General features: G+C 33.8%; 1 protein-coding gene across 5 annotated transcripts; it reads right to left on the bottom strand.

Moving 5' to 3' along the window:
• Positions 1-2,547: 2,547 nt before the first annotated feature.
• Positions 2,548-25,515, bottom strand: LOC130947299 (protein CHROMATIN REMODELING 20). 5 transcript variants are annotated; one of them, XM_057875961.1, is made up of 27 exons: positions 25,208-25,515; positions 24,273-24,409; positions 23,042-23,169; positions 22,862-22,924; positions 21,528-21,623; positions 21,354-21,446; positions 20,405-20,595; positions 20,090-20,330; positions 19,243-19,356; positions 18,195-18,278; positions 16,095-16,514; positions 13,900-14,222; positions 13,243-13,333; positions 12,958-13,161; positions 11,905-12,024; positions 10,775-10,941; positions 10,143-10,284; positions 9,801-9,950; positions 9,661-9,716; positions 9,271-9,571; positions 8,353-8,485; positions 7,528-7,589; positions 7,154-7,380; positions 4,821-5,024; positions 4,408-4,486; positions 4,096-4,337; positions 2,548-3,369 (listed from the first exon to the last, which is right to left on the bottom strand). In XM_057875961.1, the coding sequence occupies exons 2-27, from the start codon at positions 24,355-24,357 to the stop codon at positions 2,991-2,993; spliced, it is 4,395 nt and encodes a 1,464-aa protein (XP_057731944.1). In that variant the 5' UTR covers positions 24,358-24,409; positions 25,208-25,515; the 3' UTR covers positions 2,548-2,990. The 5 variants fall into 5 exon arrangements, with proteins under 5 accessions (XP_057731944.1, XP_057731946.1, XP_057731945.1 ...); XM_057875963.1 differs by lacking the exon at positions 24,273-24,409; XM_057875962.1 differs by lacking the exon at positions 25,208-25,515 and having other exon boundaries at positions 24,174-24,409.
• Between the last annotated feature and the right edge of the window lie 1,262 nt (positions 25,516-26,777).

Here is a 26,777-nt window from a genome sequence, read left to right as displayed (position 1 = left end):
GGCGCAAGACGTGGTGGGTGAGTAGGACAGGTAGTAATCAAATGTCCCGAGAGCTTGCAATAATGGCAAAACAATTGCATACAATGGTAGCTAATATGACCTTTCTGGTGGCATGTGCGACATTCAACAGAGGGACAGCTGGAGAACGGGTGTCCGAAACGATTACAGTTGCGACAGAAGGCCCCTTTTCTGTCTGTGGCAGCAAAAACATCTGACTTTTCCATAAAAGTAGTCATAGAGAACAAGGAGAGGAGAGAAAAACTGCAATTTCTGAGCAGAAAATGAGGAAACGGATGGCAAAATCGGAAAGAGCTCACCAAAAAACCTTAGGGAGGGTCCCACTTGTCCGCCACGTCAGCGCCACGTCAGCAACCACGTCAGTGCCACGTCAGCGACACAAGGACACGTGGCATCACCTGAGTGGAGGGAGAGAGACACGCGGGCAGCCAGGTGGAAGCGCGGGCGGGTCGGACCGGGCGTGTGCGGGTCGGGGCAGGCGTGCGTGGGTCGGCTAAGGGTTGCTGCAACGCGACACGTGGCAGCGCGAGGGTCGTCCGATTGGATCTCGGATCCAACGGCTGCTGAACCTTCTGAAGGAGAAACGATGGAGGCGGGCAGCGGGATTCCAGCGGCGCGTGACGGCGCGTCCGGTAGCTGATGGCGGAGATCTCGGCGGCGTTGGAAAGACGGCAAAGAGGAGAACACGATGATACCGGAGGTGACGAACCAAAGCGTCAGAAACAAGATGAAAATCGAGAGCAAAGAGGCCCGGGTGGAATCTGGAAGGAAGAACAACCTGGTCGTGGCAGCGTCTTTCGGCGGCGCGTGGCGGCGCGTCCGGCGGAGGATGGCGGCGGTTCCGGTTGCGTTGGAATCACGGCGACAAGGTGAACAAGATGGTTACGGGGTTGACGAACCAAAGCGTCGAGAAGGGAACGAAAAAGGAGGCCAAAGAACACTGCCGGAAAGAAAAACAATGGGGCTATGAACTAATATGCATTGAAAAAAAAAAAGGAACCTAAACTCTTGATACCATGTTAGAAACAAGAGACTAAGAGAATAATATGAAAAAGTGTATTATTGAGTTATGATCAAAGGTACAATATACAAGGGGTATTTATAGGTGCTAAATGAATCAGAGTAATAAAGGCATAGAATCCTATAATTAATATACAGATATACTATATAAATATAGACGATACTAATTGGTCTAATTTGATGCTAATGATTCTCTAACAGAAATGATTCATATATATATATATATATATAGTAAAGTATATAAATGAGAGAGGAGTGTTTTGATAGTATAAAGAGAAAGAGAATTTTATTGATTGTTGTTGTGTATATTGCTTCTAACAATGTCTTCTATTTATACATGTAAAGTGTCTTCATTTTCAACCTTCATTAATTTGAATTCTTCTTTAAAAATGATTCCTTTAATATTTAACTGCCCAAATCATAAATAAGCATCCAGGTATTTGTTCTTATCACAACATTTTTAAGTTAGTGTAATTTATTCGGTATATACAAGAGATTTCAAACCTTAGGAATTGTAACTTTTTTTTATTTTTTTTCATAAAATATAAAACTTTAGCACTTTCTTCCATAGTTGTAAAAACCGAACCGAATCGGTCGGTTCGACCGAAAAATCGGTGAACCGAATCTTAATCCGGTTCGGTTTACTCCTTGGATCATTTAAAGAAAAAAACCAGTGTGGACTAGTAAGAACCGAATCAAACCGGTCAAAATCGATGAGAACCAGTCTAACCAAACCAGTCTTGAAAAATCTCTTAAAATGTCTCAACCAGGTCTCGAACCAAGAACCTTCGAGCAAAAACAACCTCCACTTGCCACTGATCCATTATGTTTCTAAATTTTATAATTTACAAATACTAATTATATAGTATACATAAATATCTAATTTAATTTAATTTTTGTTTTTTTTTATTTTTAAAATTAATTATATTTTAATTATATACCATTATTAATATAAATATAAATTTCACTAAAAATTTATTAATTTACTTGATCTATTTTATTGCTAGTATTGTAATTAAAGTTATTTATTTTGATATTAGTGTTAAAATCTACTGATATTATAGTTAGATAATAAGTTTTATAAATTTATTTTTTTATTGTGTCAAATTAAGATACTATTGTAGTATTAAAATTAATTTTTTTTATATTAGTTATTTTTAGAAGTTGAGACTTAATTTTTCATTAAATGTTAGTAAAAATATGTATTTCAAATTTTTATTTTAAGTTTTTAACTATTTTATATTTTATATTTACGTAAGACCAAATTTATCGATTCAACCAATAATTTATCGGTTGAACCAATTAACCAGTAACTTGACGACAACTATACTTTCTTCTTTAAATAAGGAAAAGTTCAATGAAAACTTGGCCTCTTCTCTCTCTAATTTATCAAAATCAAGATTCTTTTATATCTAGTCCAAAATATTTCTTCCAACTATATAGAAATAATATTATACATGAACAGTCCAAATATCCTTGCTAAAATTTCTATTTTATCAGAGACACAAATTAATCAAGAACATGTTGCACATTGCATTTATAACCAAAAGAATAGATTGTAGATTTGGTTACATATTGACACTTAGGATTGTCTCATCCTCACCTTGTCGCATTTCTATTTTATCTAAACAAAAAAGGAAAATAAATAACATGAATTTCCGAAAATGAGCATGATGATAGAGCGAGAAAGTAACAAGTCAAATTATCCTTAACTTCCATTGTAAGTGGAACTATTGATCCAAGAATAATTAATCTTTTACTTTCTCTGTATCAACATGCTCACTTTAAGTATTCATAATCCCCTTTCAATATGGGGGCAATAATCCCTTTACAACAACCCCAGAAAAAAAGAAAAAGAAAAAAAAAAGATTAGATTAATATATATATATATATATATATATTAACAGATAAAACTATATAACCTTTCACCATTGCCTTGCCCCTTTTCCTGTCTATTTAGTAATCTTCAAGTCATCCCACCTGATCTCCTGAGCACATTCCCCACAAACTGTACAGCCACCTTGTTTTATTCTCTGACTTCTGAGTGTGAGCATGTGTGCAAGGTTTGTGCACTTTCTCATGTTAAAACGATTCCTTATTCTACTACTTGACACCATGCTAAGAGGGTCTTTCACCTGTTGTAGTTTTGAACTTGCAGCCATCTCTGCCTTTTGATCAGGCATGGGGTCACTAATTGGTACCCTCCCCACTTCTTCCCATTCAAGTGATTTCTTGTACACCTCCCAAGCCATGTCTTTCTCCTCTTTTGATAGCTTCTCCTCTTCATTTTCTTGTAACAGGGTTTCATGTTCATGATAATTGGCAATCCAACTGGCATCAAAATATTAGGTTAGATACATTATGATTACTTACCCTTGGAAGGAAAAAAAGGGGGAGAAACTGAATTGAAGAATCAGGTATTTTAGAGAACTGAGTCTAGCATGCTATTATCTAGCCGCTCAATCTTGAACAATTTGGTTCAACTGATGTCATAAACATACTAAAGACCGCAGCACCTAGTGACCAAATGTCCTAATAGAATTTCTTTTGCCGCTCTTAGGCTCTTACGCACCACAAAATTTGATGGAGGGAAAATTTGCTCCATTTCAAGTAATGCTTAGGTTGCATATATTAGTATAAGAGATAATATTTAAAGAAACACTATTACCTAAAGATAAACCCAAGACCTTTCTATTGATGTTTGATCAATTGGGCTTACACAGTCGTTGACGAACGGGAACTGTTTTCTCAATCAATGAGTACCCAGCACAAACATTTGTGACTCTTTTCCATTATGTTGTACAAGAGTATGTGACTTATGGATAGTACTTTAGTTTGTCAATTATATTTAAAGTCTTTGGTAATACACCGAAAGAAATCAAGTACTAGAGTTCAATTTTGTTCCAAGATTCAACACTAGTCAAGACCAACGGTTAGGTTAAAAGGGTAAAAAGTATGTGTCATAACCTACAATGATAACTTAGATGTCAAACCTATAAAGACAGCATAGTCGTGGAAAAGATTCATTGAAACAACTTTCAAGTCAAGAGAATGTACCGGGGTTGATGATTTTTAAGTAAGCTTTCCATTAGCTTATCAGAGTTGCTACTTCCATTTGAATGTGGTGTTGTATGTTTAACTGTATTACTACTGCTGCCATTTTCTTGATTAAGTTCAGCCAAAGTCTCAGGGTTCTCATCATCACCAAACTCAAACAGATGTAACATCTCTTCTTTAGATATGGTCCTATGCACCTGTTGCCTATCAACCACTCTAGCGGCAAGCCCCTCCTTTGTTACCTATAAAACCATTTCCATGTCAGAAATACTGAAAAGAGAACAATAGAAGCATATGATGAGGTGTTATTACCTGGCGCTTATATATTTTCTCTTCCATGGTGCCATGAGCCAGCAATCGGTATGCAAATACAGGTTTTGTCTGCCCATACCTGCAAGTATGGAGATACTGACTTCAATCAGGTTCAAGCGAATTGTAAACAGATAAGCTGTTACTGAATAAAGTGTGCAAAAATTTTAAATTTTAAAAATATCTTTCCGAACCAAGAATATTGTGCAACATTAACCATCGAAAAAGAGCCCTATGTAGCACTGTGCTTTTTGTTATGTTTGTCACCCAAAATAAAACTGTTAAACAGTCAACACCACATCCAATTTGAAAGTTGCTTTACCTACATTACTTTAAAATTATATTACAGATCTGATTGCTCAACTCCAAATATATCTACAAGAAAACTCATTGACGAAAGATTATCCAGAGCTTACCTCCAAGCACGATAGATGGCCTGCAGATCGTATGTTGGATTCCAAGAACCATCAATTATAACAACACGGTTAGCAGAATGAAGGTTAATACCCAAAGAACCTGCTCTGGTTGAAATCAGAGTGCATTTTACCCTCTTATTTGAGGGCTCATTAAATCTCTCAACAATCCTCTGCCTTTCAGAGCTCTCTGTCCTTCCATCCAGCCTGGAGGTTAAATCAAAGGGAAATAATGAATTTAGGAAGGATCATTAATAATAAGAACCATCTAAATTTCAAGTACACCTTGAACATTAAGTTCTAGCATAGCAACATCATAAATGCAGATTGAGATGAAACCAACAGAAAAGCAAAGGAAAACAAGAAACAGTAGGAAAAGAAAAGAGTACAAATGTAAAAAATTAAATATACTAAATGACTAGATGAAACAAGAATTTTACTTGCAAATAACATATGGGCTAAATTAACCAAAAGGAAAATAAAAAAAGAAAAAACAGTAGAGACATTATTTAAATCAAATAGCTATTACATATATCTTACTTGGATGGAGAGGTAATTGATAACCCTCCCAACCTTTCGATTTTTGGCATAAACTGGTCAGCAATGAAATTTATGCAGTCCATACATCACATAACTATATCACAATATGATGATTGAAAAGTTTCATACATAAGGTTCAATGAGGATACTCTATGAAATGAACATGTCTCTCTAAGGTAGCGTTTGTTTTGAAGTACTGAGACAGAGACTGAGAGACTGAGACTCAGTATCATGTTTGTTGGTTCAACGACTGGTACTAAAATTTCTGTCTCTATCTCCAAAATTTTAGTATTTCAGTACTTCCAAAAAGTGGAGACACAGGAGACTAAAATTTTTAGAGTGAAATTTTAATAATATTTTATACCTAAAATACCCTCATTTCAATTAATTAATTCCAATTTTACCCTTTGTGTAAATTAAATTAGAGCTCCATTCTTGTTTCAATTTCTGTCTCCCATTTTGCAGCAAACAGAATACTGAGATTTATTTCAATCTCTGTCTCTTTAGTCACTGTCTCTCAGTCTCAGTCTTTCTGCCTCTGTCTCTCTACCAAACGCTACCTAAAAGACATCTATTACTACTACCATATTTTGCAAGACTGTAAATAATAATGTAATCATGCTGATAACACATTAGCATAATAAATCTAGAAGCAACCAAAACAAAGACTACCCCACAATTTTAAAATAATAATGCCTGCAAACTAAAGCATTTAAGAAATTTCAAGCAACCAAGTGTTCTTGACATTGCTTCTTGTCTTCTAACCCTGAAAGGTTGTGGTCACTTCATGCATCTAGTATGTACAGTTGTAAATCATAATTCCAGTTTCTAACTCACTCCTTAATCCCAACATCTTTACACCTTGATAAACCTATCTAGAAGTCAAAGCTCCCTCTATAGTTCGAACCTTTATTTGGACAGCTGTGCTTAACATGATTATTGATTAATCTCCTGATGTGTTTTGTGTCAGAAAAGTTCAGAAACAGATTGACATGCTTTTGCACTGTTCTATGGCTGACTCTTTTTGTAATAGAGTGAGCTGAGTAAGGAATCTAGAAGAGCCTAGAAGCTGAGAATCTAGAAACTGCTAGTTTTAGGAGCTGGCAACTAAGATAGATTCCACCCTAAAAGTCCCTAACAAACTAAAGTTAGTAAAGACCCTTCTACCCGTTTGGTCTAGAGTGCTGAAAACTCGCCTTTCTATGTATAAATACTAGCTCATCACTCTAATATAAGTACATCCTCATTTTCTACAATTCTCTGCTTCTCTCTCCTGCTCTCATTCTACTCTGAAACTCTATTATTGTGGAATACTTCATTCGGTGTCTTCAGTCTATCTGCCTTGCATCCTTAGATCAGTTTCTATTGTCTATGTTCATGGATTTTAGCAGCAGGAAAGTGGGAAAACCTTTGTGGCACTGTACAGTATACAACTATACACTACTATCTGGAATATTTGGCTAGTGCGCAATATATGCCCCTTTAACAAGTTCTTTTCCTCTTTTACTTTGGACAGCTATGCTTCAAAAATCTTTTGTTGCAATCTTTTTTTGTTTCCAGGATCTCTTTTTCTCCACTACAGTGTATCATTCTTTTCTCTATTAATTATATTCTTCTTTTATATCAAAAAGCTAAAATATTTCAGGAAAGACAGCATAAAAATGGTGCAAGTCAGAAAAACGAGTAACCAATAATTTAGGGAAAAAAAAAAGTGGGGGGGGGGGGGGGGTAGGTAAAAAATCAAAGGATAGAAAAGGAGTTTAACAAAAGTAGCAGCAAATTGGGCATGTCCTTACCGATACCAATCTTTCCCCTTCTTCCAACGCTTCCCAGGTTTGCCATGTCGGGGTATCTTTGAGAGATAAAGTTCTATGAGGTCTAGCGTTGGTATGCTCTGACTAAAAACTAATACCTTATCGCCCACACTAGAACTTATGGTTAATATCTCTAGTAGCAAAACCATTTTGCCACCATGATCAGGCTCTCTATAAATCTTTCCAGGAAGTAGATCATGCCACCAACCCTAGAAAGATACATATAAGAAACGTCATCTCTATATCAGAAGAAATCGCCAGAAGGCAACACATCATCTCATATTCGAAATTCTAATGCAAAACGAAAGGATCAAGTAAAGTATTATATCACGAATCAATTGATAGTCTTTTCATACCTTTACGAAAAAGCCAGTACCATCTTTCTTTTGCGGCAAATCATTTGCATACCTCATCTTCTCTGTAAGGTAATGAGTTGTCAAAAGACATTGTGGAGAATTGAATTTATGAGAATGCAAAGGAGAAAGGTTGGGGGGAGGAGGAGGAGCATGTGCGCGCGCACGTGGGGAGGGGGGAACCTCGAAACAGTCCATGAGTTATGCTCGGTAACAAACTTCAACATATGTTTCATTACTATTTGATTACTTCTCTCTATATGTTTCACTAGAATCACTATCTTCATGTCATAAACAAACAAACAAGACTCATTATCATACCTTTTGTTTCTTTTAAAAATACCACCTGAAATTCAGCCTAACCACAATTTTAATTAGGATGAATATAAGGATATTTAACAGCATGATCATTTACATGCTACCCAGACATTTGGAAGAATTATTAGGATTCATTGGTTTTCAGCTGATGCAATAGAGCAAAATGTAACTTAAGCCATTAAATCTATTCATAGCATACTAAAACAAAGACCAAAGTAGTTGCGCATTGCACTATTTACGCTTCAAATTAGCTATTAAGATTGGAATTCTCTAATTCAACTTAGATGATTTTTAAAATTAATTCCTTTCATTCTAGTTGTTCTTATTCTGTTAAGATGTCAACAACATCAACAAGTTTATACGGACTCAGCATACTAATAACTTACTAGGAACAACTCACAATAATTATTGCTTATGCAAATGCTGAGATGCATACTAAAAACTACCCATTGCATATTAAGGAAGCCTTCAGTAAAACAAGTAATAATATTTAAAAATATAGAAAACTACCTCCAACAGCATTAATATCGGAATTATCATCACTGCTGCAGTCATCCACGATAAAATTCTCAACAGCTTCTTCTTGTCTTACATAGTCCTTGTCTTCTTTTGTTAATTGCAAGATCCCAGGGTGGTTCCATATCTATCACGCACAACTTTTTATCATCATGATTCATGAAATACCAAATAAGGTATGATGCAATAAAACAGTTTACCACATTCCTATCACTAAGACACTAATCAAAAGTATTCTGCTGAAAAGGCAAAACATTTATCAAGAACACAACAAATTAACAGAAAATAACTGACCAATATTGACAATATACAATTACCCAAAAACCAATTAAGTTTCTAAACAGCTGCTTATGAGTTGACATACATTAGAAGCTGCTGCTTGAAATTATATATTAAGAAGCACTGACTGAATTAAAAGAGATTTATGAGTAAAATAGAGAAAAAGAGACTATATGCAATCAACAACTCATTAAGTTTTTCAAACTTGAGTCTTACCTTACCCTCAACAGAATCCCCCTACCCAACAGCAGGGAAAAAAAGTACTATAACTTCTACCATTTCCCTAGACCCTAATAGTAAGAACCCAAAGAAAAGTAGAGACTATATAGAGAACAGAAAGTGACTATAACTTCTAAGATTTAGTGTTTCACTATGGTATATATAGGTGAGGTTTGTGTACCTTGCAGTGCAAGGTAATGAGAGAGGATAGTCATATACACTGGGTTTACTCTATATACAGGTGTCAGAGGGCTATAATTCTCTACATTGCAGCAGCTTACAATAACCAACTCTATTATCCCCTCTCGTCGAATTGTTCCTATTTCCTATAACTACCTGTTTCTTTCTTTTATTATCAATACTGACATAGCAGACAATTAAACTGACTGCCACATGGTCTACATAGAAACTTACCCGGGCTAACGCCTGGTAACCAGCAAAAAAACATCTTTTTCCAAACTTTTCATGAGCGCTGTCTTTACTGAACCCATGCACATCAAGGAATCTTTTGTACAGTTTTCTTTGTAACAAAGAAAGCTTGACAGTTACCACGAAGACAGTTTTGGGGGGTAGATCCTTTTTCACCACAGTCATGTCCATTCTTTGGACAAAGCCTTTTAACTGTTCATAGAGAATATGTGATCTTTGGTTCATAATTTTCACATCTGTGAGAGTCGAATTAGTGTGTTGACCATTCTCTATAGGATTCTGGAAGCTGCAAATACAGTAAAATACTTTCTAAGAAACATAAAAGAAATTAACTCGCAGCAAAAATCAGAGAAGTGAGAGTAAAGAAAGCCTTGCCGGTTTCTAAATTCATGGCTGCTTCCAAGAAAACCTTCTCTTACAAAATCAACCATCTGTTTCAAAGAAAATGAAAGATTCAAAAGTGCATACAATAGTTTATTCATCATCCAATTTTTATAACTTCAATGAAGACTTACACAATAGTATTCCATGAGATTGTTTTGAAGGGGCGATCCAGTCAGGGCAATTCTTCTTTGGCATTTTACTTGTTTCAAGGCATGAGTTACATCAGCCCTTGTATTTTTAATCATATGGGCTTCATCACAAACAAGAATGTCCGGTCCATCCTACAGTAACAGGTCAAACAATTCAGAGGAATCATGGGTTTAATAATGTAGATAAATACTTTGCCTTAACATAAGTACTGTAGATAAGGACTGTACAAGTCTTAGATTTCCAAGTAGTATCATACTATCATGATAGTTGACAACAGAAAAAGAAATTTTCAGCTAACAAGGGATGCTATTTCAAGAATCTACCTGCAAAGCATGGCAAATCTCTCTGGCCACATTCCGGTCTTTCACATGCTTCCCAAAAGATAAATTACGGAAAGCAGTATAACCAATCAAAAAGACACCACCTTTGGTTCTCCACTTTGCAAGCAGCTCAACCCTCCTATCTCTGAGAAGAGTTAAGAAAACAATGTGATGATGACTGTAATCGTTGAGTTGAAATGTGAGAGTGAATAGGGCTCCAGCAACATGGATATTACAGTTGACTTCTTGTATTTGATGTTTCAAAATCTAATGTAATGATTAAGCTCATAAATAATAAAGTAATCATTCTTATCTCTCTCTCTATTGATCAAAGATAAATACATCTATCCACTTACTCCAATCTTGCAAGTGATGAAGAAAACGCTTGAAAATAATTACATTACTATTCATCAACCAATATAAGGCAATTTGAATAAAAAATCAGTCGCAATTTGTTGATACACCGGTAACAAAATTCAAGAGACATACAAAATGATAACCCTTTCCTCAAGAATCAATATCAACAGGGTTATGTGCTTGCATGAATGGGCCACCAAATTCAAAAAGTGAGATTAACTAGACAAATATAAAATGTGACAGCTCCAATTGACATCGAAAGACAATAATAAGCAAACCTTGGTACATCTTCCAGCATGAAGACTCTGAGTTGCTTTAACTCTGAGGGCTTCCACTTAATAAACTCCTGCCGCCAATTATGCAGAACATTGACAGGTGTGACTATAAGTGCGGTCCTTAACCCCAAATCAACACACCTCATTGCAGTGTACAAGAAAGCAATCACCTAAAATAACACAAAATAATAAATATTTATGATAACAATAGTTGTTAATAAAATAAAGACATTTTCTATGAAAAATATAAAATGTGATTGGAACATAATATAACTCATTTTATGGATCATAATGTTTTCAATATTGATAGTGCATTAAAATTAATCTCTGTAAATAATACAACTTATTTTAAATTCATAATCCAATAAACATTTATAAAATTATATTTTATTACAAAAATTGATTTAATGTTCAATTATGATAGATTGTAAATATTATCATACCAAGAGGTTAATATCTTTTTCCAATTTAGGACAAAGCAAGACAACAATAACAAACTATAAAATAAATAATATAATATAGGTGGTGATCGACTTACAATAGGTGTAATAACTTTTATAGATGAGCTTCATCAATCCAACCATTGAGTTGAGAGATTTCATCATTTAGATCAATTTTTCTGGAAGCGATTTGATATTTCATTATACCATTTTATTTTAACAAATAATATAGTTTTGAAAATATAAGTGAATAACGATTATTACACTACATTTCTATTAATGTCTGAATTTTATGAAATTCAGTAAGCTTGCTTGTCAAGGTACTACCACATAATTCAATGGTTGAATTGGTGAAATTCATAATTTATAAAAGTTATTTGATGGTGTAAGGAGATCCCCACTCAATAAGATATTATATTTTTTTTATACACTGTACTATTAAAAATTATATTGTATTAGAATTTTAAGAGCCCTTAAAACATCCAGCCAAATAAACCTTTTATGGTTAGGTATTATCCTGTCCTACCTTCCAAAGTGTCCTAGATAAATATAATTCACTTCTCAAATCAACCAAATGAAATGCACTATCATCCTTTCACATAAATGACATTTATCTGTCAGGTATCTTCAACTAACAAGAATTCACTGATCAGTCATAGAATAGAATACAGCCAATGGTATGAGCTAAAATACCTGAAAAGTTTTACCAAGGCCCATGGTATGAGCTAGAATACAGCCAAGACCTTTATCCCCAGACTTCACTTTTCTTATTGACTCTACTATATTTTCCCACATAAATCTTATTCCTGCAATCTGCAAATATAAAGAAAAAACAAAGTTGTACATCTTGCAAATTTTCAAGAAAACATTCTCAAAGAGGCAGCACTAAGAAAATACAAATGAACAACGGAAGAGACAAGGCTAGTGCGGATTGGTGATGGTCATATCCCAAATCTTCCCTAATTAGCAATTAAAGCTCCCTTATTCTAGTAGCAAATGAAGAAAATGTATCAGCATCCAAGATTAAATGTTTCAACACTGTTTGGAACATATGTTCAGCTCATGCTTAGATTCGCCATACAGAGGATTAAATAAAAAGGAAGCAGTCCAAAATACAGAGGTGGCAACATCGTATTATCTTTATCATTTCTCATTTTCTTCTACTAATATAGTACAAGAATTTTCTTTTCAATTGGAAGTGATGCATATTGTGGTGGTTTTGGTACTTCTGCAGCCTTGCACCTCTATTGAGTAGTGAGGGTAATGAGTTTCACCCTTGAGAGCTACCCGTAGCAGTTGTAAAGTAAGATTAGCTTTCTTCCCTTTGGCAAGGGAGGATGAGAACAGAACAGAATCATTTTTCTTACTTCCATAGAAGCTATATTACACCTCATCCATGCAATAAGTGAATATTGAATAATATAGTTTTATTGCAAATCAATGCCAAGTTTTTTTTCCCTTTTTCCAAAGGTTTAGGTAGCCAATCCCAAGGCCAAATAAAAGAGGAAGATATTAGGACATTGACAAACAGCATAAATAAAAAAGTGCGCAATTTCTTCTTACACCAAGTAGATCCTAAAATGTTTGTCTTCCCTAAATAAATAAATCTACATGGATAACCTTGACATGAGGGACTTCAGCAACTGGTTACTAAAAAAATAGCAAGCAAAAGTGAGAAGTTACATTCAAAGAGAAAAACATCACAAGGAAAAAGGAGCAACAGTTTTTAAGTAGGAAACAGAATACCTGGTGGGCTTTGAGTTTGGCTGAGATGCTCGGAGGAATTCTGACAGCTTCTTCACCTTTCTCCCTCACAACATTCACTATGTAACCTGATGCCGCATCGCCAAGAACTTCAACACTAGCCCCTTCGGATAAATTTGATGAGCTCATTTCATTTGGTGAAGCAGAGAACTGGCCTCGCAAAGACTTCAAGCGTTCCTGACGTTCCTGCAAAAGTAGGGACAATAATTGATAAGCTGGAGCAGTAAGACAAGTTTCAACACAACAAAATCATTATCAAAATGCCACCTTTTCAATTGCTATTTTCTTTTTTGTTTCTTCACCTAATTCCGTATCATCGAGTATCCTTCGAATCTTCTTTTTGCGCCTTCTCTTAGAGCTGTAAGATAATAAGATATTATAATGACCATCTCTGCAACTAAATTATAGAGACTAATAATGGTAATTTGCTTCATACTCCATCTCCATGCAAGAATCAGTTAAATCAACACAGCAATAAAAACATGTAAAATGAAGTTTTCCAATTAGATATAGATACCTAAAAGTAAAAAACAAAAGCAACACACCATTAAAGAATAAAGACTAAGGCACATCATTTCAAAATAATAACCAGAACATATCAACAGAAGAATAGCAACGGAAATAAATAGATAAAGGAACATCACTATAACTCACAATGACATTAACGGCTAAATCTTAACGATAAGAATGTTAAGAATTGCAGTGTACGCCTGCTTATTAATAGGAAAATATGAAAAATTAATTATTAGCCTAGGCATTGGAGGAAATCCAACAGTCATGTTCAGCTCCAAATAAATCAAGACGACCTGCAAATCCTTACTTGACTGCAAATCAAATCTGATTGGACACACATTATATAAATTAAAAAATTAAATCAAAAAATTTCGAACATTATTTAAATTAAATCTATAACAAAAACTCCACCTGATTGTAGCATTAATCTCTGCATCAGACTCATCCGAATCATCTGAATCATCTGAATTTTCTGAATCACTGCTAGAGCTGGAAACTAGTTCAGCAGTAGATCCCATAGCTTTCTCCAATAGCAGTGTCAGTCTTTGCAGACTATTTGGCTGGCAAAAACAACAATCCCAGCCAGTGGCCTGAGCTTTAGTAAGAGATTCTGCACCAAGATTCTTCTTTATGCAGTTGGTGCAGAATAACATTGTGCATGATTTACAATTAATTAATCCACTGCTTCCTCCACACCATGCACAATGACTTGAGGGAGAATCAAGACTCAGGTCCTGCAACCAAATGAAATACGATAGAAAAACTACATTACTACATCAGCCCAGAAGAGCTTTTCGTAGTCACTGAGTAGTACCAGGCAAGAATATTTTTCATCAACATACCATACGAATCATGTACAAACTGTATTCTGGAAAATGCAGAAGTTTGCAGCAGCATGTAAGATTACTCTTAGAAGGTGCATGGCAAGTAGAATTATTAAACATAAATGTTAAACGTGAAAATCCACCTTCATCATTGCATAGTGCACATATTTCATATTTAGTGCACCAGTCCCAAACAGAAGTGGGTATGAAGGGCAATAACAGAATAAGTTAATGAATAGCTTATGAGAGTAGTAGCATAGCCCAAAGAGTAGTGTTCCAGCTAGGATGGAGCAGCTGTAACTAACTTATAGCTGTCATAACTAACTTAAGGTTAGAAGGACAGAATTGCCCCTAAGTCTAGGTTGCTCAACAAACTAGAACACAGTTGTATACAGGGTCAGTTTGGATTGGCTTTTGAAAAAAAGTACTTTTTTTCATCTTTTTAAAAAAGATCTTTTCTTAACAGACAAAAATTATTTCACATTTGGATAGGCTTTTTAAAAAGAGTTTTTCAGAATTAAAAACGTCTTTTGCTTTTGCTTTTTTAAAAAGCAAGGTATTGCTAGCTTTTAGAAAAAGCAAATAATTTGCTTTTTTTAATAGAAGTACTTTTTCTAAAAGACGTATCCAAATAGGTTTTAAATTGAATAAAAGTACTTTATTTAAAAAAAAGTACTTTTTCACTAAAAAAGCCAATCCAAACTTGCACAGAAAGCACAGAAGAGTGCTTTCTTCAGTAATAAACAAAAACAGATTCAGTTACACTCAATCACTCACCCTCATTCTCTCTATTCTCATATCTTGATATCCTGATATAATACTTTGTTAATTCTTAAGAAACAAATGTCACATTTGTTAGGTATATAAGCATTCATGCACCTCTACCCAACAGCTTAAGCTTTTGAGATACATGATTTCAGAACAATATTAAAGCTTCTATGACCAAAAGAAGGTCCAGAGTTCAATCCTTGTTACTTCCAAAAAAAAAAAAAAAGAATTTAAGCATAAGGCAAACAAAAAAGTTTGACCTACAGTTCAATACTTGTTGCTCCCAAGTGAAAGAATTTAAACATAAGACAAATAAGACCAGAAAAAATACCTATGCACAATTCACACTTCAAGCCCAAAAAAGAGATTCTTACCAGAAGAAACATGTTAGATATATAACCATTCATGTGTCCCTACCTAACAGTTTGAACTTTTGGGATAAGAGTTTCCATGTATAACTGTTGCTTAAAGTTCATACTAGAATGACTAAGAATTTAAATTAAGTTTCTCAACCTTCTTTTATGGGTAGAAAATTTCAACATCAGGATGTGAGAGAAATGAGCCTATTCTCAATAAGGATATTGTCTTAACTTATCTACAATATAATAATAATATATTTATTCATAACTGTATTTAAAACCATGATTTTTCCTCCAGCTGCTTTTGAATAACATCCTACTCCTTCGTAAACTAATCAAACAACGTATTAATCAATTTAGGGAATAGATTCTCTCAATTTTTTTCACTCAATTGTTTTGTCAAGTGTGATCTCTCACCATACACTCCTTAAGTGGAATCAAGAGAAACCATGTGAGAGAAGATGTTGAATGGTAGAAGATCACACTTGACAAAAAAATTAAGAGAAAAAAAAATTGAGAAGATCCATTTCCATCAATTTATATATCTTCACAAAAATACCTGCCTTTCAACTTCTTCAACACAAACCCGGTTCTACTAATATTGCAAAACTAGGCAAGCACAAATATATCACTAAAATTGCCTTAAATTTTGTACCTTTCGGCATATCTTTTCCTCCATTAAGCAATTGCAATCTCCACAAATAATCACCTTCAACAGAGGGTGTGAGTGAACTTCAAGAGCCACTTGATGACAAATTGTGCAGTGAAATTTCTCATTTGGACACACTGAAGGAAGAGTATCAGCTCCACTGTTTAATAAGCCTTTTTCCTCTAGAGTACTCATATTCCTATCTACCTTGTCTTCAATGGCATCTGTGTCATCGTCACTATCATCACTAATAGTACGAGACTTTTTATTATCAGTGTCGAGCTCACCATCATTCAAACGCTTAGTTCCCCGCTGTTCAATAATATCATCCAACAAAGATTTGGGTGGATCAGCCAAGTCACCAGTACTCATAGCATTTTCCTTTTCAAGATCGTAACCAGCATCAAAATCTTCAAGTTTATCGTTCTGCAAATTCAGAAAAGAATTCTTGTCATCAGAAATAATTTTCCCATCAACACAAGTTACTTCCGTGGGACGAATAATAGGTTTATGGTTACAGAAGAAGGGAACGAAAAAGATGACAAATAAATAGCACTTACATCATTGGTAAGTTTTATAGTGATTAAAAAGGAGAAAAAAATCAAATGCCTATTATTCAATTAGATAGGTCAAATTAAATACTTTAACGGTTGTACTATACGGTGTTTTTTCTCTTTTGGGATAAAAACAGAATTTCATTAAGATGAGAAGGATAAAATAAATTCGGGATATGGGATCCCCTATACAAAAACAAAAGAAAACAAAAGATTTATCTATTAAGCATAGCTTTCCAATCTCTCAACATGTCTAAGAGGGAAAGTTCTCTATGAAGAATCATGAGTTTTCACTAAATAGATGCTAGATGCCTAATTCTATCCCTTAAAAATTTCTTGTTGCCAAACACAGAGAACATGAGACTAACCACCCATGGAGTTCAGTTTTTTTTTTAGATATGTGTGTGTGACGCGGGCCTCGCGTGCGGGGTAGGGTGGGGGTTCTGATGAGTTGATTGATAAGTAAAAATGTTAAAAATTTTAGCATATGTTTGGCCACAAGATAAAAAGGCGATGCAAAAATTTTTCAACAGTAAGCTTCCTATGCAATTTTACACATCAAACTCATCCGTGAAAATTTCCACCCCATTTTTACCCATCAACCTAACATATCCTTAGGGGGTAATAATTATTCTTGTTTGAGGGTAAATTGTTAACCCATTTAACTTATGAAGTGTGCACCATTCAAAGTGTGCACCATCACCAATTTAAATTTCTGCTCCCACGTCCATTAGAGATTGTTACTTGTCACAGTGGTCAACACTGGCTTCCATTGCATGAAGTAGAATGCACTTTGAGCAACCTATGATATCTTTACCAAAAAGAAGAAAATACCTTTCAAATTTTCAACTTAATCTCATCCAAACACAAGCTGAGAAATCACATGTTTGGCATCTTGGTTGTGTCAACCAATAAAGAAAATAATGAAATTGAGATATCAGTGGATTGTAAGGGAATAAACTATTCAACTAAATTAGACACAACGAAATTGGAAACTTTTTTCTTACCTTCCAGAGAATTCAATTTCATTCTTTCAAATTTCACTCCAGACATTATTACTTGAATTTCTCCCTTTAAAGGTAAACCAATCACAGCCTACCCAAATCACTAAACCGTTTCCTGAGTTAGAGGACTACTTGATTTTACAATTTAGTTCACAGATAATATAAGCTAATCTGAAGATAGTCCAAATATACTCTTAAAATGATTTAGATCATCTTTGAAGCTAAAAATGATTAGTTTGAAGCTTTATCATGTGGCTACTATCTGCCACCTGGTCAGTGAGCATACCTCTCACTGAATTATGTTCATATTCAATACGTGTGTGATAATATCTAATCTAAGTTACAAACTCAAATAAGTTCAATCATTAATAAACATTTTCATTTACCCAATATAAAATATTATTAGACCAGGTAGATGATACAGAAATAATCTTTCACAAGTAAGATCTAAATTCCTACGAACAACATATCCTATGAAAAACACAAGTAATGTCTGACAGTTTTGGGATCAAAACAATGAGAAAGGAGAATAAAAATCAATAATTCACCTGTTTACTTTTCTTCCGACGCCTCCTTTGTTTCAAATGGATTTGAAGCTTCCTATCAACAATAGCATCATCCTCTTCTTTGACCTGTACAAAAACAAACAAGGAAACAAAAAGTAATCAATTTCCTGAACATACAAACTTATGAACAGCACAGAGTAGAAAATATGCAGATGGCAACAAAATTCATTAACAGGGAATGCCTATATATTCACTGATGAATCTAACACTAACCAGATGCATTAAACTTTTATGCAGTCCCTGATTTATATAATTATATGTCCTTAATTTTTTCTTGTTTATATATATCCCTACCACAGGTATCTTGAATATATTATATAGGATAACGGAGAAATTGAGGACATAAAACATAGGATTCAAGTGGGTTGGACAAAGTGACGGAATGCATTTGGCTTTATATGTGACCAAAAAGTACCTTTAAAATTCACAAGTAGATTTATCAGAGTGCCATTAGACCAACTATGTTATATGGAACGAAATATTGAGCGGCAAAGAGTGTGCCCGAGCATAAGCTTAGTGTGGCAAAGATAAGGATGTTTAGATGGATGAGTCATCAAACATGTATGGACAGAATAAGAAATGAAGATATAAGAGAGAACTAAAGTAACGCCTACTACTGAAAAGACGGTAGAATTTTGTCTTAGGTGGTTTGGACATGTGGGGCAAAGATCAACAGAGCATCTAGTTAGAAGGATGGATCAAATGGAAGATACACAAGTGATAAAAGGTAGAAGAAGACCTAAAAAGATCATACATGAGGTTAGCAAAGAAAATCTACATGTAAACGGTCTCACTATAAGCATGACCTATGATGTAGCTGACCCCACCTTGTGGGATTAGGCTTTGTTGTTGTTTTATAAACAATTTAATCCTTTAGATTATCCAAACTCATTTCATGTTGTTGTTGCATAATTCAACAAGTAGATTATAAACTACACAAAACCAAACAATAAATTGTGAATGCAGTACATTTTCAAGGACCAATACACATTTCAAGCAATAAATGACAGATAACGTAATAATAGCCAACCTTCTTAAATTGTCTCTTTTGCTCCTCAGAAAGATCTAGTTCTCTTTCATTTGCTATCGCAGCTGCAACAAATGGATCAGCCGAATTGCCATCAACATCGTCAATCTCCTCTACCTAAGGGAAAATGGAATTCAAAAGCAAGAACGGGTGAAAAAACCAGTCAATTAACAACAAATATGTTAACTGACAAGTAAAACATAAGGGTTAGCTGCTAACAGTAATGGATCTAAAAAATTTTGACAATGGAGGCAAAATATATATAATGTGACAATAAAATAAATTTCATAATAATTTAATACAATGGGGTCAAATTTAACAACATAATGGGGGCAAATAAATATTATGATCATATACTACCAAAAAAATTTCCAAATTCGAGTTGGGGCGCTTGCCCCCACAACATATAACATATATTCGTCCCTGGCTGCTGAAGTGCATTTTATGTCAATACATACAAGACCAGGATTTAAGAAAGCATTGACAGTATATAAAGTCCAAGTGCCACAGAAATCAACCAATGTGCTAGTTCGGGACAGAAAACCATACAAACAGGAGTAACTATAATTGGCAAACCCTCAAATAACAATTCCAAAACATAAGAATAAATCATGCAATCTCAATGCTAATGCCACAGCAGTTAGCAAACTCAAACAAGTTTTCATTTTTCAAAGACAATTGCAAGGCCGAAGAAGGCAAACATGTTGCATTATATTAGGAAGGGGAACTTAGTAAAACCCAACATTTAATAAGGAAAACAAAAATCAATTGCTGACACTATCTTTTTTCTTCAATGGACCGAAAAAGCATCATTACTGTTAACCAGCCACAGTTAAAATTGTATATTCACCTCATTAACTCCAGGAAATTTGAGTCCCATCAGTGCAGCTTGCTGTGGGGTGCTGGCCAAATAAACAGAAGCCCAGTGCTTACTGCCAAATGAAACATCAGTGCCACTCCCATCAGACACTATTTTATTGAACAAATCCCAATCTCCCTCCATTCCTTTCTTTACAGGATCCTTGGTTTCATCACCAATTTTTTTTTGGAGAAATCCACTAGCTCCCTCTTCAAGTAGTTTACCATGTCGCCTGAACCAACACCACAAAACCATGAATATTGTATTTGAATATATCCTGATCCAAATACCAAGTAAAAAACATACCTTCTAACAGGTCTGTTTACTTGTAGATACTTCTCAGCATCAGCAACTGATTCAGCAATTTCCGTAGTTGCCTGCAACCCTACCCAATGATTCCTCTTTTTCCATGCTTCAGTGCGGCAACCATTGGGAGCTTCCTTTTCAATCCACTTATAAAGGCTTGGGAGCTCAATTCCAGCACCGTCGAGTTGTTCCTACTCATATCATATCAAAGAGTGGCAGATAAAAATTATATGCACATCTTAATAAAGAAAGAATTCAAAAACAACTCCAAGAAAACTGCCCATACATATTAACCACAAAAAATCCCATCAAGAACTCAACATCAAACTCGAGCATAAAAAATAAATAAATAAAGGATGCCCAATTGCTCAAAGCTCCCACCATTATGGGGCAGGATTAAAAGCAGAGGCTATTTGTGCAATGAGAATATGTTACCATCGGTTAAAAAGAAATGCAGCAAATTCCATGATGTTGACTCTCAACAGCAATATGATTAAATAATGACAGTGACTAATGAACTTAAGCTTGTATTATGTGAACCAGTCTCTAACCAAGGGCACAAAAGGACTAATGCATAAAGAGCAGGTTGAGCCATTGCTCACTCCAATATGGCTATAAGTAACTAAAACACACCACAATGCACACTCAACTCATTGAGGTAAAAATTACTTCCATTTGGAACAAAGTATTATAATATGCAATATTACACAGCTCTAGTAAATAGTCAAATCACTAGCATTTTCTTTTAAGCCACTAGCTACATTAGCTCAAATATAAGGTAAGTTTTGAAGGTTTAAGATCACAGTCCAGGCTGTCACCATGGGTCTGGGTAATGGGCTACTTTAATTTAAGAGAAGACAACGGATAACAACAATTTAAATATAGACGACAATTTTAATCACAATCAGCAAGCATACAAACCAAAACATCTATTGAAAATTGAAGATACCAGCAAGTTGGCACTTTCAGTTTCAAGGTCGTCCAGCACAGTTTCCCACTCTTCTTTAAAAGTAGCCATCTCATCAGCAACAGCAGTTTCCAACTACATACAAGACACACAAGTCATGACAAATAAATAAAATCCAAAAGATAAAAACAGCCAAGGCCAAAGAGATGAACTAACATCATCCTCTGTCAGAGTTTGCTGCAATTCTTGTCTAACATCACTCTCCACTTTGGCAAGAGACTCCTCTTCAAGAGCTTCTTGGGCCTCTGCAGCCTAAAAAACCATTAGAGGACCTCCATTTGTGACTTTTAACACATGCATAAAATAAAAGTGCATACACCTCGTTGCAAGTTTGCATACCATACTATCTTAATAGTTGAGTTACATTTTACAGGAAAATTAACTCTTGCTACGAGATTCTCTTGTCCTTTTGTGTTTAATAAAAACCTCCCCAAATTTGTAGGTGTAAAATCATATAGTGTTACGAAGAGTAGGATGACCTTCGTATCTTAAAGAAAAATGAACAGTATACCCATTATGTGGAGCCTGAAGCAGGATAAAATTGACATGATTAATGTCCGTGCTCTTCCTGTGCCTTTATGTGATCTGCATTCTCTGTTTCTGGTTGTAATAGACCAGGATTCTATGTTTCTATTTAAGTTAGAGATATGTTTGTCGAATTGAATTTCCTACAAATCTTGACTCAGTCTCTAATTTTCTTTTCTATGTTGGTAGTTATGTATTTCATTGTTCCTAAATATTGCTCAAATTTCAAATATTTTATTCTTTGTGATTTTCAAAGATGAAATTATACTAGAGTAATTAACCGTACATAGCCGTGATCCAAAAATCCATTGTGGAAATATAGCAGATAGCATCGCAACATATAGTTGAAGGCATATCCTTACTGTTTCATTATTCTTTCTGTAAAATAACCACTCGAAAAGCAGTTTAACTCTTTCCATGACTAAGGTTGTTACCAAAAAGATTAATAAATTTATAATTTATAGAATATCTAATGACATATTCAATATATACGACTTCTGCCATAGGTCACGACTCACGACACTATATTTCCATAGCGGATTTCGGGCTGCCACTATCTGCAATTAATTACACTAGAATAATTTCATTTTTGAAAAATCCCAAAATAAAATAATTCTGGGGGTAAAATTTTTACATGATACATGATTAGAAACAATTAATAGCTCAATTTTTCAAACAGTGGATGATGAGTAACTACATTGATTATTGTTCCCAAAGGATAAACGTGATTACAAAATTCTAAACATGGTTTCAATAAATTTCTGGAGCAGTTACCAGGAAATTAACGGTAAAGAAATTTGTGATCTCTTTACCATTCTACTTCCAAAATTTTAAATGCTCTAACAGTTTAAATATAGCTTTATCATATATAAGTATTATGGAGAGCTTGATTCAACAAACTATACACCAACAGTAGTTAAATGTTTCTCTCTAGTGATGTAATGAATTATGAATTATAATAATACCTTGCTCTCTACTTCTAACAACTCAGAAATAAGGTCTTGTATCTCCTCCTCAGTCAAAGGTTCCTTCATAATACAAATAAAATTATAAAACGAAGTGCATTGAAGTTTACACATGGATTAATCACTAAAAAGTTGAGAAACAAAGAGGAAAGTGAGAAACAAAATATCCACATGGCTGACCTCAAGATTTACTCTATCATCATCAACTTCAGGAGGCAAAGATCCCTCATCATCAGAATCATCATTGAAAGAACCACTAGAACCACTCTCAATATCTACCACCTCATCCTCGGTTTTTCCCTCCATCTCTAGTAAAAGTTACATCAAAAGGACAGAAAAAAAAAATACAAGATTGAACATTAAATTGTATCAACTACATATGTATGTACAACCTTCTCAAAGAGTAACAACATGCAGAGAAAAAGAATACAGCAGTGCAATATACTAGGACAGCAAACTATATAAAATTCATTTAGAAAAATTATCGTCACAATCAAAGATAATAATTTCTTCCCATGATTAGTAAATCAGTTGCAGTACCCCATGGATATTGAATTCATTATTTTACCTACGATTTGTGTTCTTTAAAAGCAGACAAGTTTTTTGAGTCACAAATAATTGACATGTCCACACTCCACAAATAACAATAGCACAGCCTTCATAGATTCATAGACCTTATTGACTCATTCAAAATGAAGATGCATTTCGGCAATTTGTTCCAAAACCATGCCAACATGAGACTAATAGATACAATTACCTAACCTGAGATGAGCTTTCAAGTGAACTCACAAGAAGGAATGTATTCTCAGAATCACCAGAAAGCATTTCTAAACAGGGGTTACCAAATGTTGCACAATTAAGCATTAAAGTTTTTAAGCATCAAGTATCATCATAGACTTTAGGGTTTGCTAGAACTCCTTATAAAATATACTTAAATCCATCAATCTTCCACAAAATGTTCTAAGCTAGTATCAACGTATCCCACACCCATCTATGAACTTGCAAACATGGAAAAGCTGGAACCTAATGATAATAATGACTTGTTTTACAGAATTGATTTTAATATTAGTTCTATGACACAATCGGCAAGAGTTTTTTGTTTTTTTGTGTTTATTAGTACAGATTGATCTGCATCACTTGGTATAACACAGTAATACACAGAATAATCTACACACACAAAAACAATACAAAACTTCAAACTGCCAAAAATAAATTATCTTGTTATAGGAATTAGGTACGCCATAGAGGCAACACATGGTCTTAAAATGCTGGAACCATAATTCCTGAGAGAAACATATAAACATTTAATCACCTTACTGTAGTCTCGTGAAACCTCACCAGTAAACTCTACGACCTAGAATGAAAGGATGCCCACTAGTAAAAGAATAACAAATGTTGATAAGTGAGAAACCTAATGCAGTTGTTTTAACGATAGGAAGGAATCCAACTGAACAAGAATACGAAAAGTGGATGACAGTTTTCAGGTCAAGTGTCATTCATTTGGACGATGCAGTCCTGGTGTTACTCGTCCCCTTGATCAGGTCAATACTACAAAGCAAACCGAAGCAACAGGTTAACGACAAAACCCACATATATGAATCTAGTTGCTACAATAATAAAGTATAACCAACTTGATTTAATTCAGCTCTTTCAAAATAAGTAAAAATCTTTGTTACGAAAAATCAAACAGTTTTTTCATTTGTGGCACTTTTCTTTCCCTTTGTATTCGATGTGTGAGTCACGGATATAGTTGCCCTAAAGTTACCGAAATTCCTTCGTTTAGGAAAATTTTCACAATAGCATTTCCAGTACACACAAAATAAATAAATAAAATGTTCTCCTGAACCAAATAGGCGTTATTCACGCATGATCATCCAATGTTTCATTCAACCCTGCTAATGTTTTACCAAAGAGGAAACTTTTGGCACACTATCCTTATTCTGCAACTAGGTAAACAGACCTCATGAACAATATATTAATGAAAAAAAATGCCACAAATTTATCTGATATTGTAACACAGCCCTAGGAATATAGGGTTTTATCCCTAACACCAATTCATCCAAAACTCCAATCATCGCTAATATATATATATATTGGAAATTGAACAGCAAGGTACACATTAATAAGAAAAGCCACAATAATACATTGAATAAAAAAGAGAGTGCTTAGTATATCCCATGACACGTTAATAATCAGGAGCTAATTTTTCTATACACAATTTAAACCAACCAGTTCGGCAAACACTTTGTTCGAGTAGCGCATTCCAAAGGAACCAGCATTTCGAGAATTCGTGGATTTAAAAGTAACCGTTTTGCAAATCAAGCTAAGAGCGAAGCGTGTTGGTACCTTAATCGGAAGGTTGGGATTCCAGCGGTGGAAATGGCAACTCGGATCTTTCTAGGTTTTGCACAGAGAGAGAGAGAGAGCGCGTGAAAAACAAGAAGGAGTTCGGTACACACCCAGAGAGAACAACCCTCTTATTTGAGGAAAGAAGGTAGAGAGAGTGTAGAAGAGAAGGTCAAGATGTGTGTGTGTTGGTATGAGATTTAAACGTTATTGGGTTTTGTGTTGGTTTCGGTTGCGGAATATGGAAGAAGTGGTGTCATGTGGTGTTTTTTTTACGGCACGACCGGGGAGAAAGAAGGAGCAAGGGACGAGTACGCCAAAAGCATATCAAACTTTTTCTTTTTTCATTTTTATTTATAGCAGTTAACAATTTATTTTTTTGGAAATTTTTTATTCAAATTTTAAATAAATTATTTGTATACTAAAATCAGTTACTAAAAATTAATTATTAATATATTTATGTATAAATATATATTTTTTAATATATTTTTAATATATATTTATATTTTAATATATATTTTATATTAATAATTGACTTTAATAATTAATTTACATAATATATTTATTTATTTATTATTTAATATTAAAATATAAAAAGTTCTTTAGATTTTTTTCCTTCCAAAGTATTTTTCTCTATCTCACTTAGATATAAAGGACTATAGAAGATTGGGGATCAAATTGTTCTATTTAAATAAGTTTTTTTCTTATCAATTTTTTATCCTTATAAAATAGTTGCTTTTGTTTAGGTTGAACAAATTTAAAAATTGTCTCTTTTCATTTTTAATGTTGATTTGATAAACTTTTTAAGATTGGGGTAACTCTTTTATTTGGAATATTTTACCAAAAACAAAATCTTCATAAATCCAAAATAATATTTACTTATTTCTTTAATATATCAAATAAGTATCTACTTTTAAAAATTATATTATATTAATTTTTTTTAACTAATAACTCCAAAAAATGAAGGAAAAAGAATAATTATGAAACAAAAAATTTAATATATCCTCGAACGGTTAATTAATTTTTGAATTTAATTTTTATTTATATTTATTAAAATATTTTTAAATTTTAAAAGTAGTTTTATCAAACACAATTAGTATGTTAATATATGAAAATACATGCAGTATTTATCTTTATAAGAAAAATATATAAAAAAGCATTACTATAAAAATTTTAATTTATAAAGTCACAAATCAATTGCAATGTTTAATTATTGTTAATACTAAAAAAGATTTAAAATAAGAAACAAATATGTTACATATATTTAAAATTGAACAAATTACTCATTGATAAAATTACATAGTTTAAAATTAAATTTAAATATTTATAATATAATTTTATTTTTTTTAAATTTCTCTATAAAAAAATATTATTAATAAATTTAGCAGGTATTTTTCCGTAATTCATAAGTAAAATTTTCAAATCACTAAATCACTCATATTTTTAATTCTTAAAAGTGTTATATATATTGTTAACTATGTATAAAAACTTATTTGCTTGAGTATACAACTAAATTTGAGATAAAAAATTTTTGTGAGGTTTTTTTTATTGTCATAACAAAAGATATTAA

The sequence above is a fragment of the Arachis stenosperma genome, chromosome 9 (genome assembly GCF_014773155.1).
Source record: "Arachis stenosperma cultivar V10309 chromosome 9, arast.V10309.gnm1.PFL2, whole genome shotgun sequence".
Lineage (NCBI taxonomy): Eukaryota > Viridiplantae > Streptophyta > Magnoliopsida > Fabales > Fabaceae > Arachis > Arachis stenosperma.
The sequence above is the reverse complement of the archived record's forward strand: the minus strand, read 5'-3'. Positions and strand labels throughout refer to the sequence as shown.

What these genes read in the sequence shown, in the direction of transcription:
- LOC130947299 (XM_057875961.1), bottom strand. Translation starts at nt 24,357, where the DNA reads ATGACACTTGACCTGAAAACTGTCATCCACTTTTCGTATTCTTGTTCA. An exon ending in ATGATAGAGTAAATCTTGAG is followed by an intron (nt 22,925 to 23,041) that starts GTCAGCCATGTG and finishes TGTATTATGAAG; the next exon opens with GAACCTTTGACTGAGGAGGA. An exon ending in AGATTTGCCATGCTTTGCAG is followed by an intron (nt 9,951 to 10,142) that starts GTAGATTCTTGA and finishes CTGTTACTGTAG; the next exon opens with GATGGACCGGACATTCTTGT.